The 18,636-nt window shown below is 39.0% G+C and overlaps 1 protein-coding gene across 1 annotated transcript in view; it reads left to right on the top strand.

The window, feature by feature from the left end:
• Window positions 1-11,816: 11,816 nt before the first annotated feature.
• The window catches only part of galnt9 (polypeptide N-acetylgalactosaminyltransferase 9), a 106,078-nt gene continuing 99,258 nt past the window's right edge, over window positions 11,817-18,636 (top strand). The window contains exon 1 of the mRNA XM_030144054.1: window positions 11,817-12,973. Within this exon, the coding sequence (XP_029999914.1) occupies window positions 12,733-12,973 (241 nt within the window). The 5' untranslated portion in view covers window positions 11,817-12,732. The remainder of the gene's footprint in view (window positions 12,974-18,636) is intronic.

Below are 18,636 nucleotides of genomic sequence, written 5' to 3'. Positions count from 1 at the left end.
GTGAAATTATTATTCATTGTGACATTCAATAAAATATTCAAACCAAAAAAAAAGACAAAAATATGTCATTGCTATGCTATGTATTTTATGTCAAAAAATAATCTGTGCTCATTATGGTTAGTTGTATTCAGCGGTGGGTTGTCAATAGAGGGCACTAGGACGCTGCCCCACCTGTCTTACATGAAGAAGAAGGCAATAGGAATTACCTAAAATAATTTTACAAAAACATTAATATTTAAATTAACAAGCTATATATGATACAGCCCCTGAGTACTGTGTATAACCTGCATTCAAATGTAATTTAAAAATGCATTCGGCCATTTAATGAGCAGTCAAGTCATGTGTGTCCTGTTTGGGGCGCTGCCCAAGAACTCCATAGACTGTCATTATAAATGGCGCATGCACAGTGGACCCCCCCCCGCAATACAAAAGATAGGAGAGCCTCAGGTGCCCAAGCGCATAAACGTCGCATCCCAAAAAAAACCACTCAAGACCTTCCTCAGAAATGGAATCAGTGAATAGGTCTGTAACTAACTGAGCCATGAGTATCAGGCTGGGTAGCTCAATGGTTAAGACCTCGGTATTGATTCTTGATAGGAGTGATATCAGTGAAATGTTTTAACCTTTACGTTAATTTTCTGTTTTTTTTAATGCCATGTGATCTACCCGCATTACCTTCACCACTGGTCTAAATGCATTGGCCATACTGTCAGTGGAAAAGACTGTGGATGGAAAGTAGCCCTAGGCTAATTCTAACATATTTACATTTACATGTACATTAATATGCACTGTCTCTTTAAATAAATAAATAAATAAATAAGACACTTGTCAGGGCCATGTGTGGCTTTAACAATAGAGTCACAGAAAAATGTGCTTTTTTGAAGGATAGATTTACATAGAAGAAATACCTGACTGTAAACACGTACTATGTATTTTAATTTTAATTTTAATTAATATTTTATAATAGCGGTGCATGTACATTGGTGTATCCTAGTGGCGATATGTGGTTATACTGCATCCAAAACTGGCTTGCATACTGTGCCCCACCAAAAAATTATTTCACCAGCCACCACTGGTTAATAATATGATACCTGTCATCATCAGAATGCATTATTTTTTACTTTGTGCTTTAAATCTAAACCTAACCAGTTTTGTTTGTTTTTTGTCTTAAACCTAATTATATAATTCTGGTGCCTTCATTTAAACAAGCTACTTACAAACAAACTCCACATGTTATGCTACTGTGTTTATTCACATTAGGGTGGAAAAATAAACACTGTTTATGAAACGTATCCTACTTTCCACTGTCTGATAAGATGTGTTTCAGACCCACTTAATGCTGAAAAATGCTTAAGGGGTTATGATTTTAATTAGTCTCTCCCACAAAACGTCTTACCAATTATTAAAATAAAGAAATAAATAATTCTACTAACACCTGGACTATGTGTTGACAACTGAAATTAATTTTGATCATTAAGTACTAAGTTAGCTTCCATTTATAATTATCACTGATTAGGCCACCAGTGTACAACTTACCCTGTGTACTTTGGAAGATTCCTGGAGACAAGACAACCAGTGTCAGAGGATGAGAAGGTGCAACAAAAACATTAACTCGGAGAGAAAGCGAGGAATAATTACCTGTGTGTTGCTTGAAATGGAACAGCTGAACAGTGCACAGATTAGAGTGCATCCTCCAGTGCCCATTAATCAAACACATTGGAATTAACTTTCAATTGACTTTCTTACCCTTCCGCATAAAATAGATGCCACGGCTGAGAAATGGAGTTGGGGAACAATCTGTAGTTCAAACATGGTTTGTCACACCGGTCGAAAAAGCAACAACGGACGAATTTCAATGTTCATTGGCTCTTGAGTGAAATAGCAGTTATTCTGAAGCTGCAGTGGTACTTTTATTTCATGAAGATTCTTTATAACAATCGACAGTGGGAGTGTCAACAGTGTAATCGCTGTGCTATTAACTCTGTCACATTATTACCATCAGTGAACACTACTGCTGTAATGACAAGGAAGCATTTCAGAAAATGCTAAAGTGCACTGTAGTGAACACTTTTACAGCCTCTAAAGCATCACTATAACCTTTGTGAAAGCAGAACCAGCACCCCTGTGTTGGAAAATTATTGATCCAGCTGCAGCAGATGTACCATCCTAATATCACTGCAAACCACAAATGTGTAGTGGTCTACACTGGCAAGATTTAATTTCAAATATTTTTGTTTTTTGTGCGTTTCTGTTGTGCAACATGAAATGTAAAAGCCCTAATCTCTACTGATCCTTGCAGGATGATGTCTGCTTGATGGATCACCATCCTGCTCTAGTAGCTCTCTGGTTACCATCATGGATCACAATCTGGCTACATTCTCATTATGGGTACTGCCATGGACCACTTTCTTGTTATGCTGCAAAAACATCCATTTAAAATGAAAGCCACAAACACATGAAATTAAGTTTAGTGTGCCCTCTACACTATGTACGGTTTTGATGTTACTCTGTTGCAATGGCAGTAATAAATATTCCTCCGCACTAATGATGCTTAGAAAATAAAATACATGGAATTCATACTCACACCTGCAGCATGATAAATGCAGCTTGAGTTTCTGGGCTATAATTTCATCCAACATTACATCTGAAGGAGACATATCTCTGTTGCTTCTCTTTTCCTGTTTTTCTGCCCATTAATCTGCCATTAGGGAGTGTTTTCGTGTGTGTTGTGGGATTTCAAATAGAAATCAGTAGGAAGAGGAGCAATGACCTACAGTCCTCTGCACCCACTTTGACCTCAGCTGCTGCAATCCCCTGTGGATTCACACACACCTAGGCTACACATTCTTTCCCAACCCCCACCCCTTCTCTCTGCACCCACCCACATGCCCTCTTCTCTGGCAGAGCCACATAATTATTTTCTCTGGGAGACATACTGCTTTCGTGTGCCTCTATCTTTAATTACAATCGAGCAAAAGAGGGCTTTAATAGGAGGGACCAGACGTGCCGCTTTGATGTTGTGTGCTCCTGGCCCTCCACTTCTCCTTTTTTTTCCTGTGCAAATGGCAGACTACATGTAAACCCACTCTGACCACACATGATCATATTTTCCCTGGAAGAGAAGGGATGTAAAGCATGGTATCTTCGTCCAAAGCAGATTGCAAATGCTTGTATCCAGGGCTGGTTTTCAGGCAGTGACGGCGGCTTAACAATGGCCAGCGTGTTGTTCTGCTCCGAAAGTAAATTCCAGTCTGGCCATCTGCATGCTTTGATCCAGCTGCCAGCTAAGACTTTGTTCTTTTGGAGGAAACACTGGCAGCAGGGATTTTATGTGTGTGACAGAGACACTGTATGTGCATGATAGTGTTTGCATTGTTTGAGGAATGTCTTCACAAAATGCATAGGACTACTTTACAGTACACACACATTTCAAGGATGGCATATACAGTATAAAACAGTATAACTGCCATTAGAATTCTAATCAGTGAGTGTGAGTAATTTCATGCAAAACTAGAAGCACTCGGAGAGCGCAGACCTCCGCCAAGGCAGATCAGTGCCCAAAATTTCAGGAAATGTTGATACTGGCTCAAGGAGCAAAGGATTAAATTTTGGTGGCGATTGGGGGTGGGGGGGCACTGATCTGCCTTGGCGGAGGTCTGCGCTCTAAGAGTGCTTTTCTAGAAAAGACAGCGCAGCCCTCTGCCAAGGTAGATCACTGCCCCCCCCCTGCTGATCACCACCAAAATTTTTATCATTTGTTCCTTGTGCCAGTATCAACATTTCCTGAAATTTTCATCCAAATCCATCCATAACTTTTTGAGTTATCTTGCACACAAACAGACAGACAGACAGACAAACCAACGCAGACAAAAACATAACCTCCTTGGCGGAGGTAAAAATGTCACACTTTAGCATATCAGTATCTGAAACAGCAATTAGATGTAATAGAAAATACAAAATGGATCAATAAAAATCAACATGAAGACAGGTTGGGCCATCACACATGATTGTGTGTTATCTGGTGTATTTGTGTAGACACTATTGTGTCCTTATTTGTATGCACATGCATGTCCACTTGTTTGTTTGTGTGCCTGTTTGTGTTGACTGATTAGTGCCTAGGTCTGTGATTGCTGCTGTGAGCCTGTGATTAGAACATTGGCTGCTGGTTCTTTTTGGCCACAAATGGACAAGAAATTGGACTGAATCAACTGCTCTAAGTCTGCCACATCCAACTACCACCTCCGCTGAACTCGTCCCAGGGAGCAGTTTGTTGTGTAAACAAAGCCTCAAATATAAAAGCTGAAACACTGTCTGTTGTCATCTATAAATGTTACATCAGTTATTTGGTGAAAATGGGATCTTAATATCCTCCTGGTATTCACTCAAAATGGATCAAACCATTTCACAGTTTGGTGGAACTGTGAAAATTACTTTTCAAGGTACTTGTTTTTGGCCTGATGTTCAAGCAATTCCCACTTTCATGGTGATAATTTCCCTACCAAATTAGCATAGTTTAGTTGGGAATATATTATTGCACAAAGCATTTTTTTTTTTTTTTTAATTATATTCGAGAAACTGAGTTTTGTTTATTCCAGCTCTCTTCCTCCCTATTTGCTGCTTGCAAATTAATTTACATTTCATTTACATATTTGTATTTTTACCATCATGTAAAAGATTTTTTAAACAAATTTCAACATCTGAAGAGTATTAAAGTTGCAGCACCAATATGGCATGAACGTCTTGAGATGCAACTCAAACAAGAAAAATGAGTGAAGGATTTATTTCTAATTACAGTGGATTTCACTTTAAACGGTTTAATGTGGATAGCTTAGAAATCTCAGAACAGTCTCTTCACTGCAGTGCTGTCTGAGTTTGGCAACGCACACATGCACTGCAATGTATTGTTGTTTTCCCGACTGTGTTTGCGTCACTATTTGAGCTTTATAGTTGCATTTTAATAACATTTCTGGATTCTTTTGTAAATCCATCAATAGCTGTTTTTGTCTGTATGAAATAACCCCATCCATTGTCTCTCACTGAAATTGAAAACATAAACTAGAGGAATGCTCACAAGCCATGGAATATCAATCAGTCTGCAAACAAGTCGGAGGTGTCAACAGAGTAATAGCTTTTGTCTGAGAAAGAGTCCATAGCTAGTGCACACAGGGATTTAAAACAATAATCTTTCCGGCATAATGACTAGGTAATATGGATAGTCCATTTATCTTTGATTAGATTTTTTGATGCAGGGATTCATTCCCTTGGCTCCCTGTTTCATTATTCTTTCTAATTACCTGCACCGATTCTCCCATCAAGCATCGGTACACTGGCAAGACATAATTGCTTCTGCCATAAATCAAGAAACATTTGGAGGCGTCTCAAGAGCTCCTGCTCCATTAATACAAACACACACAGAAGCAAGGCTTATGCCCATATTGATAAATTCAATCATTCATTTTGACATTTTGATATTTGATTTACACAGTGTCCAGCGTAATGTTTTGGCACTTGTTAAACTAGTATTTCCATTTGCTGTTTGGTTTATTTATCTGCTTGAGAACTAAAGCGATGCCTGTCTCAGTCTTTGTCTCATTAACAGGGTCAAGATTTGCCCCCACTTGAGAACAAAAAAAAAAAAAAAAGCACTTGTGATGAGGATGCCACTGAGTGATGCATTACAGGTACAGCTGCAGTCGTCTGAGAAGGTCGAGGAGCACATTGTGTCTTAACGAGGCCTCGGCTCAGATAAACATTCAGCTGCTGACCTCAAGTGTTCCCTCACAGGTTGTACTAAAACCAAAAACATGTAAAAAATTGCCCGGAGCTGAACGCCACATATTCCAGTCCACAGGGTTATTATTCTAATTTAGTTAAGGCATTAGGCAAATCAACAGCTCTTGCGGCAGTGCGGTGGGGAGAAGTGGCTAGAGGTGGAATGTGAATGAGCTAAGTTAAGGCAGACAGAACTGGGGCTTAGCTGTTAGCCTCAGGGTCAAAGTGATAATGTATGAACTTAGCTCTGGCAGGCGAGCAGACAGCACTACATTAGTGACCAACGAGTGTCTCAGAGTGGGTGCTTTATTCCGAAAGGGACACAGCAAATTTGCATGTCAGCTGATCAGGGACAAATGTGGATTATTTGCTCAACTACTGTATAACAGTCCTGTTTCTGTTGCATTTGATTTTCCTTTTCTCAATGGTCATGGTGACCTTCATGTAGCTCATGGAGAATTAGTTTGTGTTTACGTTAAAAGGCTGTGCACTGTGACTAAAATGTGGGGCAGTTGTTTTTTTTCTCTCTGGAAAATAAAAACCTTGTGCATTTCTGATAAATATGCTGTTCTCAAAGGATGGAATTTCTTTTACTTACAAAACATTGCATATTTTTGTGCAATTGTGCATGGTGACTGCTAATTGTACCTAGTTGGTCATTCTTACCTTGTACTGAACTGAATACACTTTTACTTTTAAGGATCACAAGGGCTTCCTTTAATTAAATTCCATCAACACACCCAAGAGTGTATTTGCATTCTATTAAGAAGGCAAGGACACACGCTTGTTATTTACCAAACCTGGATGGAACATTGAATAAACACATAACAACCAAAGACAAAAGGCTAACAAAAAGTTATTTTGAGCTCTCACTGTGATGTTAAATTTTGTCCTGCAGTGCAGTGGATGTGTGTGATCTGTTGACTTCTATCTGACCTTGCTTAATAGCATCTTGTCTCAATGCTCTCCCTCTGCTCGGCTATGTCGGCCTCATGTGAACTGACCACTGTGAAGAACAGCTTCTACTGACAAGAAAGCCCAATGTACCAAAGTCAGTGGAGTGTAGAGAACATTTACCTCTTTGTGTTTACAATATGTCTTTTGTTATGGAGTCCTTTTTTTTTTTTTTTTTTTTTTTTTTTTTTTTTAAGCAAGACCTACATTGTTTGTGTTTAACTAACACAGTATTTAGTCAGGCTCTGTGTATGTTGTTAATAGTCTTTGGCAAAATACTATTAACCCATAAAGACCCAAACAGCCACTAGCAACCAAATCCATCTACTGATGTAAAATGTTTAATAACTATTGATCCATTAATCCTATTAATACATATAAATAACTGATCTAAAATGTCATTTGTCATTTTTTCATGGTCATCAGATATGACCCATTTGGACATTCAGAGGCTCTGTAGTTTCCATGGAAACACCATCATCCTTTACAACATTTTAAAATTTTTACAGTACAAGACATAGTGGAAAGAAAGGAAAAATACAATAACAACAAATAAACAAAAGATACATCAAGCAAATAAACAAAGAAACAAATAATGACCAACAACGACAACATCGTATTACAATGAAAGAGGTAATAAACGTAAAGAGCAACTAAACAATATAGATCAGGGACGATAGGGAAAAGCGAAGGGGGAAGAGTGAATGAAAGTGAGAAAGGGAGGAGGGGGGAGAGAGAGTGAGAGAGCAAATAATTATTATGATAATGATAATGATAATAACAGCAACACAACAATATATAGTAATTATACTAATAATGTCATTTGCTAGTATTACTGTGGCGGCAGTAGTGGCAGAGGCAGCCACAATAACAGAAAAAATGGGTTAAATAATTAAATATTTATAATAATTTATATCAATTTTCTACAACATCGATTCGTCAGTAAAACCTATGGAGTTTGATTAATGACAGTGGATGGAGACGTGTTTTTGCTGAAAAAGTACATTTTTCTTCAGTTTTCTCTGTTTCTTATATAATAACCCTTAACTTTAATCTGAGCTTTTATGAACATCTACATGATCCATAAATTAAATATAGAAAAACACCTGATTTTCACTGAAAAAATGTCAAAATAAAGAAGATGATATTACAATAAATGGTGACTTAAGAAATGTTAAATAAAAAGAAAATTTGATTTGGGAACTGCCACAAAAGTAGCTCTGGGTCTTTATGGGTTAATGGACAAATAAGTAGACAAGGTAGACATTTTAACCCGTAAGGACCCAGTGTGACATTTGTGGCAGTTCTCAAGGGAATTTTTCTCTATATTTAACCGTCCTTAAGTGGTTTATCACCATTTATTGTAATATTTTCTTCTGTATTTTTTGTTTTTTTCAGTGAAAATCCGGTATTTTCCAACATTTAATTTACAAATCATGTAAATGTTCATAAAAGCTCAGATTAAGGTTGAAGATTATTATATCAAAAATAGAGAAAACTTGAAGAAAAAGTGACTTTTTCAGTAAAATCTATTATTAACTAAACATAAACAAAGTGTCTCCATCCACTGTCACTGATCCAACTCGATGGGCTTTACTGGTGAATTAATGTTGTAGAAGATGACAGTGTTTCCACGGTAACTATGGAGACTCTGAACATCCAAATGGGTCATATATGATGACCATGAAAAGATGACAAACTGCATTTCACACCAATTATTTACATGTATTGACAGGATTAGTGGATCAACAGGTATTAAACAGTTTATAATGATGATTTTGATAGATGGTGAATGTTTGGGTCTTTAAGGGTTAAGCAGGAGATAACTTGAAGTTAAGGTTGCAAAGTAATCATAAATATAGGTTTGTCATACATTAAAAATAGGCTAATAGTCATTTTCCTCCTCAGAGACCTTCCTTTGACATCCTACATAACCTACATCCATGATAACACCTTGCGCACCAGCTTCTACATGAAGAATTCACATGGGATTTCTGCAAAAATCATCACACCTGCTCCTAAATTCTTTAATACCTTCCTCCTGCATCAGTAACAGTGTGCAGCTGTAGCAACCGCTAGCTTAGAAACGGAGTCATCGACAAACTACCGGCTCCCAACACACTCCAACACAAACTTCTTGTAAACACACATTTTAGACTTACATATTGAACTTCTAATGAGAGACTGCACTGAGTTCTACACGCTGGGGGAGGCTGGCACTGCTCTGCTATTAGCTGAGGCTGCCACAGAACAGCCTTTAACACAAAAAGACACAAATGTTTACAAGCTTTCCTCAGCAATTATTGTCCAGTCTTATGTGGCATCTTTGGGTGACTGAATGTCCCAACACACAGGAGAAAAGCTGTTTCTCACATCACACTTAGAAGAATGCTAGGGATGGATTAACATGATCCATGATTATTGGCCTGAGGAGGAAAATATTGGCTTTTGGCTTGACTGACTTCACAGTGAAAGCTTCAATGATTCAATGATCGGCTTCATTTCTTTACATGTTCTCACAGCAAGGTTAAAAAACAAACAATTATTCTTGCAGTTTCTTTACTTCTTATTTGCCATCTGTGTTAATCAGATTTTAATGCATGTAGTTTGACATTCACCATCTTTATCATTTAATGAAGTTGTATGTTAATGGGTTTTAACTGCCTGTGCTAGCTGTCTGTTTAATTAAAAGTGTCTTGTAGGAATTCATTCCATTGTTTATGCTTTATATAGCAGGCTTCATTCTTTTAATAGCTCTTTTTTTTAATCTAGTTTGACTTTCTTTTCCCAGCCAGTCTTGAATGCTGTCTTATTGTTGTCTAAATGGCTAACGTAACATCTGGCTAGGAGACAACAGCGGCATTGCAATGGTGCATTTACAGTGATTGATTAATGTACATTGTCCTTGAAAAGCAAATGACAAATAAGCATAGAAAATAAACAAAGTGCACCGCTAACATCATTTAATAAGATAAATAGCTAATGAGTTAGTCAGCTGTAGGACGTAAGTATCTTTAAAACAGTTCAGATGCTAAATGGTATAATGTTCAGTCCTCATTGTTCAGCCGCATTGCGAACAAAAGGCTGTTTGCCCTTGGTGTGTTGCTAAGTTATACTGACCGGCACAAGGTTACAATGCAACCTTGCTGCCTGCTCTTTTCTTAGTAAATATAAGCTACACCAGCCAACTGGAGATGATACCTGTTTGACCACTGCATTATTATTGCTGTGAACCAAACATGTAAAGAACATTTGATAACATTATAGATACTATATGAAGCTCCCCGCAGACAGCAATTGATATAAAAGCTATGACTGTGTTCAGTGTGAATACAGATCAGGTAAGTACACAGCTATAGACGATACTGGATGGATGCACACAGTTGGATTGAACAGGGAATATGTCACTGACTATGTTCAAATGCTTTATGTAGAAACATTGAGTGGGATGACCAAGGTGCAGCTGGCAGTGTCCCAGGTTAATATGGTTAAAACACTGGCACACTGCTGTCTTCAGTCACAGATGCTTGCGGGGCGCTGAATGCAGAAAACAGAATGTAAGCCTTCAGAGAGACTTATGGAGGAGTGTAGAGGGCAATGATACCATAGCTGCTGTATAAGCAACTAAGCCTGTGCACGGTGGCTGAGGTGGCTGTAACAGTGATTTCCCCATAGTGTGTTTCTGCACACCTTGAATCAAATCAGCACCTTTTGTAATAGGGCTCATGTGCAAAAAAGGGCCCTAATTAAACATTGCATACTAAGCTAAAAAATGCACTTGTCATATGGAGGTATAAAAGCAGCACGGCTTATCAGGAGGCACATGGGGTGCCATTGTCAGAGCACAGAGGGGTGATAAAACAGGATGCAGTGAATCATCCGATTACTTAGACATGTGATTAGTGCAGTGATGTGTGTGATTCATTTTAATATTGTTTTTATTTCATATCCTTAAAACCCATTTCAGATACATTTACACCACAGCAGTGAATCTCATCAGTGCTCTTGTCTTTTAATGATGAGGTCAGCACTTAAAGTGATCTCCCAGAGGATTAAAAATGTAAGCTCTCACAGAAAACCGAAATGAATTTCATCTCAAAGGAGGGCCATAGAGGAATGCAAGGGGATATGACAATACTTACAAAGGTTGTGATTATGTTCATACCAGATGTCCTCTGACAAAGAACTGCGCAGTCCATAAACATTTTACAGTTACAGCCACCATGTGATAACACTGTGAGGCAGCAAACAAACCAAAGAGTATAAATCTGTGATCCTCTGGTGGGTGTGAAGTGGGATCAGAGTGCTTTGGGCAGCCTGGGCCGTCTGGGTTTGTCTAATCAAGTAAAAGTACATAGTGAGACTGAATCTCTTTGTGCATGATTTACATGAGCCATAATTCATTTGGAATTGGAGATGAGGAGCTCCTGATGGGAGGAGGGAGGTGGGAGATGCAAGGAGGAAGGGATTTGAATTAGCTGCTGCTGGATACATGTCTGTGGTCTTACTGCCCATGTCTTTAAAGATTTCTGTTTATAGCTTGGGGGATGCTGCTCTGCACTTTGCAGAGATCAGTCAACACTGTGGTCTGTGATGTTGAGGATTTTATTTATTTTTTTCAAGTTCAACTTCTCTGCTGGAGGTACATCTAGAGGGCCTGGCTATAATTTACTGTTAGCCAGTTAGTCTTTTCAGTGTGCATGAGTCCAAGTGGGTTATTTACTCGACACATAACATGTTTTTTTCATGTTAGTATGATGGAGCTGATGTTGAAATGTGTGTTTGTGTGTAGTTGCATAACATAGAAACTAAAACCAACATGCAACATATCACCACCAGAGCTTTAAAGTTGCCCCCGGCAGTGACATCAGAGCGTTAACCTACGCATTAGGGATCAAATAGTAAATCTGTGAACACATCTACAAACACATTTTAACAGTTCACTTGCTGATGCGCGGAAAAGCTGCTCAGCCAAGTGGAAGTATCTGCTGCTTTCATAGTCCTCGCTGTTTATTTTATCCTCCCGATTCCAATACAGCTCGTGAATATTCATGATTGTTGCTCTAAACGTCAGGACGCAGCGGCTCCCCGTCCCTGACAGAGAGCGGAGAGGTTGGGAGGAGAGACAGCATGCCTGAGCCCGGCTGCATCTCTCCCACGGATACCGAGCATCGGCGTCGTTTGGCAGCGTTTGAGGGCAAATCAGCTCTCAACTCATCCTGCTCTGCACCGCCGACCAGGGACACAACAATGGACTGACGGAACACAAACACAGAGCGAGAGAGACGTGGAGAGAAAGAAACAGAGAGAGAGAGAGTGAGAAAGAAAGAGGGGGAGAGAGAAAGAAACGCCGCCTTGTTTTTGAAGCATGCACATATTTTCCGGACGGACATAAGCTCCGGGTTCATATTTGCAGAGCGGGACGAATGGACTGACCACAACGCCTTTGAAAAGGGACATGCCACAGCCAAGCAGTGATATCAGAAGGATGCTTGGCTTCCATCGGTTATTGCATTGCATCTCTTATAAGATGGACGAGACATATTGGGGCTAAGGAACTGGCGACTTATCACGTTGCGGAGGAGAGATGTTTTTCAACTGCCGTGGGCTATTCAAGAGGATGAATGCCTTCCTTGGCGTCATTTCTCCAATGTAATATGTAGCTCAAACGACAGTGAAAGCGTGTGCAGCTGTCTCTCGGGTCGTGCAGACCATAAAAGCATCGTTGACCGGTTGGGGTTGAGCTCCGTGTCCGCCGGTACCCTTTCCCCACCTTCAACTTCCATGTGACGGCTTGGTGCCCCGCGATAAGTTAGCGCAGCCTCCGGAGCTGTCCGCGGTGCTGAACGGATTAAGTCAGCTCCACGGGTCTCCACGACTTGACCTTCTCTCCCCGTGAAGAAAAAAAAAGCATCCTCCTGCAACGCACTGAAAGGTGGCAAAGCAGGCCACCACACATGGACACCTGCTTGGCTTGACTGGGTCAGCCAGACAATATTGTCTTTCATGGCTGTGGCACGCAAAATCAAAACTTTGCTGACCGTGAATATTTTAGTCTTCGTCGGGATTATCCTGTTCTCGGTCTACTGCAGGATCCAGGACCGATCCGAGGAGCTCATCCAGCTCGGACGCATTTCTGACCAGAGGCTGCGAGCCAGAAATGGCAAAGTTTCCAACTTGGTAGACAGACAGTCTATTCTCCAGAGGCTGGAGAGGCTGGAGGATGTTGTCTACAATCAGTTAAACGGTAGGCAGTGCTCTCATGATATTCACAATCTGACCTAGTGGCAAATCCAGTAATATGAATGTAAGGAGGTCATCAGAGTGCAAATGAAAAAAGAAGAATGTTCTTGTGCACTTAAAGTAGCTACACTTCAGTCAGAATGAAAATCAACAGTCTGCAGACAGATGAGTTAGAATTCTTCAGATACGGGCATGACTCATGTTTATTTTTCTATCAGGTTTTAACCTCAGTAGTTTAGAAAGCAGGAGAATCAGGCATGAAAACATCTTCTGAAGCAGTAACACTGCTCCCTAAGACACTAATGATTCTGGGTGATGCATTACAGTGCAATACTTAGTTAATACGTGTGGTAATATATGCCCTTAGTGTTGACAGACTTTACCAGGCTGTATTTCTTTAACAACCCACCAGCTTGTGAAGTGCTTGTCACATAATTGACTCCTTGTAAACTTCACATAAACTTATCCTTTAGGTCCTGATGGCTACAGTTATAACCCCTCCCCCATGAGACTGTATCCCAGCAGCTCCATCATGTCACTGGAGACACCGCTGGTGAAACATATCAGATTTAACAAGCTGCCTTGAGTTTTGAGGGAGAATCTGGCTCTATAACAAAAGGACAGGCTTGTATTTTATTACATGACCATGAGTCTGTGGGGCAGATTTAGTCTCATCAGCAGAACAGCATCCTCTACCATCAGGTGACATATGACTCTGGTCTTATTCTCTGGTGGGACATCCACACATTCACAGCTGCTGTAAAGACACACACTGTTATTTATCTGGCATTTTTCAGTGAATCCCTGAAAAATGACTTTCATATGGGGGATGAAAGAGATTATAACTGACCCTGTAAGAATAGAGGAGTTTGTCACATCAGTTCATAATATCTTTGACGTGTTTGATGATAAAACACTATCTATGTCAAAATGCATTTAACCGTTACATTATTATCTCAACTACATTTACATTTAATACAATTCTATTTTTTTTCTACAGACCTCATGGACTGGGCTTTAACCGGTACATTCTGCCAATATCATCTAGAAAATATATTTGGATAATAAATAATTGATCATGATTAGGCATTGAGAAAACAAACAAAACTGTACATATCCAGACAGGTGCAAGGAAAATAATAAAGAAGTCTAGACTCTTAGTGGATAGGGTAATGTTAAATATTCTCTTATGTGGAATAACATTTAACCCACACAGACCTTCTTCCTGAAGCTATTGTTTTAAAGAATTAAAATACCCTCATGGAGCCCTATAGTCTGTATTTATCACATTCTGAAATCCTTCTGTTTATAAATTGTTTTCTTGCCCAAACTGTGTTTAAGATTACATCTCTTCTCCCAGTGGAATTTTAAATATCTCTAAAATCCTCAATCCAACCGCCTACTCACAGTTCAAACTCCTTAGTCACGGCATATATCACATGCACATATTTTATCTAAACTGCTAGACCTTCTTCTTTTTTTAATCCCAAACCAAATATCGGGCTACATTATGTATCATACAGTAACATCACCCATTTATTCCCAGCGGATCACTATTTACTATCTTACTATCGTTTTCTACTGTGTGATTTTCAAACCTAAAGCTCAGATGAGAGGAGGGCTGTAAAGGATGGAGGCTGGACTGAAGACTTGTGTAGGAGGAGGCACATTCTGCATGTGTTGTTTTTCATGCTTACTGGTAAGGGTCACAAAAAATGTAATACCTCTTAACCCTATTTCAACCTGAAATCTGTTAAAAGTAAAAAAAAAACAAAAACTGAAAAGGTAGAAAAATGCAGTGGAGAAAAGTTTAAAAGCTATTGTTGATACAGTATGTGGATTGTGCCTAAAGTGTTGTGATAGAAATAGTGTTTTGTCAGTATCCAGTAGTTAAAGACATTTCACAGCTTCATGGACCAAAACAGTGTAACTCTGGATGGTTTCAGCATGATCTCGTTATTATGCCTGAGCCTCAGCAGCTATTTGAGGGTCACTCTGTCACTTTGAGTTATGCTTGGCATCTGGCATCCAGCCAGTAGGCAATGCCTCTCAAAAAGTACAATGCATCCCCTCAGTCACTTAGCTTTATATAGAGACAATGCAACTGAACCCGTCAAGTCTGCCATGGGAACACACTGTCCGCAGCATTATGAGTGGAAAAAGAAACACACATGCCTATAAAATATGTATTTATTTATAGGATTATAGTGTCAAAATGGACCATATGAAAAGTTAAAAAAATCCTATATATTCAGTGTAAATGCATTTTGACAATTAAAGTGATACATTCTGAATTTAATTCATAGCTTTCATTTAAAAGCTGGTTTCTCCAAATAATCTAATACGAATGCTCTTTTCTTGGTGTGATGGCAGCAATGCACTGACTTCCCCAGAGGCACATTCAAAACTCCTTATATTATTGATGTTGTTTTATGTTAATGTAAAATTTTATTAGAATTGGCTATTTTGTGCTGCAGTTGTATGCAAACAACTTGGACACAATTTGCACATCTTTTCCAAGTGAAGAGAGTGATAGTCGATTATGGACTAAAGGGAGGAACAAGCTACAGACTAAGTGCAAAGCTGGCACACTTGCCTGCCTCCAATTAACATGGGAACTGAAGAATTAAAACCTTTTATAGCTGGATGTGAGTCTGGGGAAGTTGTTCAGGAACATGGAAAATGAATTTGACAAATTCTGAAAATGCACTTATAATAAGTGTCAGTCTGTTGCACTGAATGTTCATTTGAGCTCTGCCTAACATAATGAAGGAACCTACTAAATCAGAAAATCCAATCCAACTATTTCCACACACAAATGTTTTTTTTTTTCCTGTGCATTTGCGAGGCTGTGAAGAGAAGGAATCAATTGTACTTGTGTAATTTTTCGATGACAGCAGCAACATGTACGCAGTACTACGCACAGCCTGGAAATGTTCTTTGGCTGTCACAATCCCGCCATGATTTGTCCTGAGTTGGCTAATGGCATACTTAATCATACTCTCATATCCCAGGTCACTGCCCCTTTTTCTAAATCGTGCACAGACCACAAATTGTTTTCTATGGCCATTGGGAATAACTATGGTGAAAGGAGGACTCAGTGTGCCAATAACTATTACCATGTCCGGCAGTGATATGAAGTAATTGCCCATTCCCACTGTTGTTTATTGCCGACCAATGGCATTCCATGGGAGTTGCAGCAAGGTCCAATTAGATTTGAAGGACATAAACAAGTCAAAGAATTCCTCTTTTATGGTTGTCTGATGGATGGTCAACGTACTCCCAACAAGAAAACAATGGTCAAGCTTTATGAGGCGACCATTCTGCACTGAAATGAGCAACATGAGGGTTATCAGCAGCAGTGCTCCACTGTGGATGCCACCGTGTTTGGGTAATCAGATGAGAGGGTTTTAAGCTTGTTAACAAGCTTATGAAGCAGCACTTTGACCTTAAGTACTACATTAGAAACAGCAAATATCTCCTCACCGGTACTTAGCTACTGAAACCCTGCGATCCTCCTAAATGAACACTAAAAATAAATAAGATTAGTTTTTACTGTTGAGAAGGAGACAAAAACCTGGAGTTTGGCAGGTTTGGTTTTGTTGATGGTCCTTTTTACTGCCAAAATATGTGCTCATATTCTACTTGCTCAGATAAAACATAATTTAATAAATATTTCCATGACTAAGATGGGTAAAAATAGCACAATTTCACTGCAGTATTAAATAAAAAAGAAATCAGTCTGGTGATCATTTGCTCAAACTTAAAGGAATATTGCTCCATGAATAATCTTCTTTTTTTTTTTTTTTTTTTTTTTTTTGGATGTTCTTATTAGCAAATGAATGTGCTACTATCCGGTGTAGCCCTCTGACCGGTGTGGATGTGTCATTGTTTGAGCTGTGCTGCTGTCCCACAGCTCACGGTCACACTGAAGCTCTTGTCATCAGCCATGCATGTCACTCCTGGCCTTCACCCAGTGCGTAGGTGCTGATGGGATGGCAGCCTTACAGGCCCAGCTGTAGCTCCAGATATGCTCCTTATCTATAATGCCCAATTATGGCAAAGAAACCAATGTTGTTTATATGCTAAGCCTGCTGGGCCAAAGACTTGATGAGAAATGAGAAATGTCACACTCTTGCTCTCTCTCTCTCTCTCTCTCTCTCTCTCTCTCTTTTCCACGCTTACATACACTTGATGCTCTGGCTGTACCATAATGATACACATCTTTGTGCGCCTGTATGTTGTGTAGCGTTTAATGGTGGCTGCAGGGACACCGAATCGAAGGGTGGATGGAGACTGATTAAATGAAATATATTCCAGTAACGATATGTAGATGAGACACTGGTCGACAAAACAGTTTCAGAAACAGATAAGAATCAATTCAGCTCAGCCTTGAGGAATCATGATAATGAATTCAGCAGCTCACCTGACAATCAGCCAGTCAGGCACAGACAATAATGGCAATTTCAGATGGAGCGAGCATGCCTCTTATTTACACTGCGGGCCTACAGTCATGCAGTATTCACTAGTTGGCAGACTGGATAATTAAAGATGTATTTGATTTTTCATTTACACTCTGTGTTTTGATTGCAGATCCATATCCATATTCCTGAGGATTGTGACACGATGGAACAAGTGTTTTGAAACATTTACAACAGCATCACGATTTGTACTGCACTAGTTATTCCTTGCGTGTCACACAGGCTTGATGCAAATAGTGTCAAATCTGGACCGTATCCTCTTAAAATCATGACTAAATCAAATTTTACACAGACCTTGTACAGCATATAGCACTAAAATTACCATAAGTCATTCTATCCATTTATATTCTCAACCATATGACTTGTGGATTAGAAGATTCAGTAAGAAAAAAAAAAAAGCGTATTGTCTCACCTTCACCCCTCCAGAGAATACATATGTGGTTATAGGGAAAAGAAAAACTAGATAATGCAGCGTGACTTTTTGTGGAGCAAATCTGAAAAAGTAAACAAATGTTGGAATAATATATGGAGGTGTAGATCATGAAGTTCGATATTCATCCCTGCAGCATGGTTAATCCTCAGAAACATTTAGTAATTTCATCACTTCTCGATACATTTGTTGTGCCGTGCAGAATAAAGTTCAGCTGACGTTGTAGGTGCTATTTTTACTTAAAGCTTCTCTCCACTCAAAACCAAATTCTTGTGTTTTTTTCCACATTCTTTCACTATAAACTATGAGTTCTACTGTGCAGAATGATGCTGGAGCAGAGTTTAAGGATTTTTCTTTTTATATATATATATATATGTGTGTGTGTGTGTGTGTGTGTACATATATATATATATATATATATATATATATATATATATATATATATATATATATATATATATATATATATATATATATATATTATGTGCAAATATATTAATTAAAAGCCCTGCACACAAGATTTAGGGGACTATAGACAATCTAACTGCAACTATTCACAGTTATGTTTTCAAGTATATAATCACCTGAGTATGAGAAGTTCATATTAGTGTGGATCAGTGCTTCCCAACCTTTTTTGACTCATGACCCCATTTTAACATCACAAATTTCTGGTGACCCCAGACATTCAAAACGGAGACTTTTTTTTTTTTTTTTTTTTTTTTTGCTAGAATTAATTTGTTTTTGATCATGTAATAG

Source organism: Sphaeramia orbicularis, chromosome 9 (genome assembly GCF_902148855.1).
Source record: "Sphaeramia orbicularis chromosome 9, fSphaOr1.1, whole genome shotgun sequence".
In the NCBI taxonomy this organism is placed as follows: Eukaryota; Metazoa; Chordata; class Actinopteri; order Kurtiformes; family Apogonidae; genus Sphaeramia; species Sphaeramia orbicularis.
The sequence above is the reverse complement of the archived record's forward strand: the minus strand, read 5'-3'. Positions and strand labels throughout refer to the sequence as shown.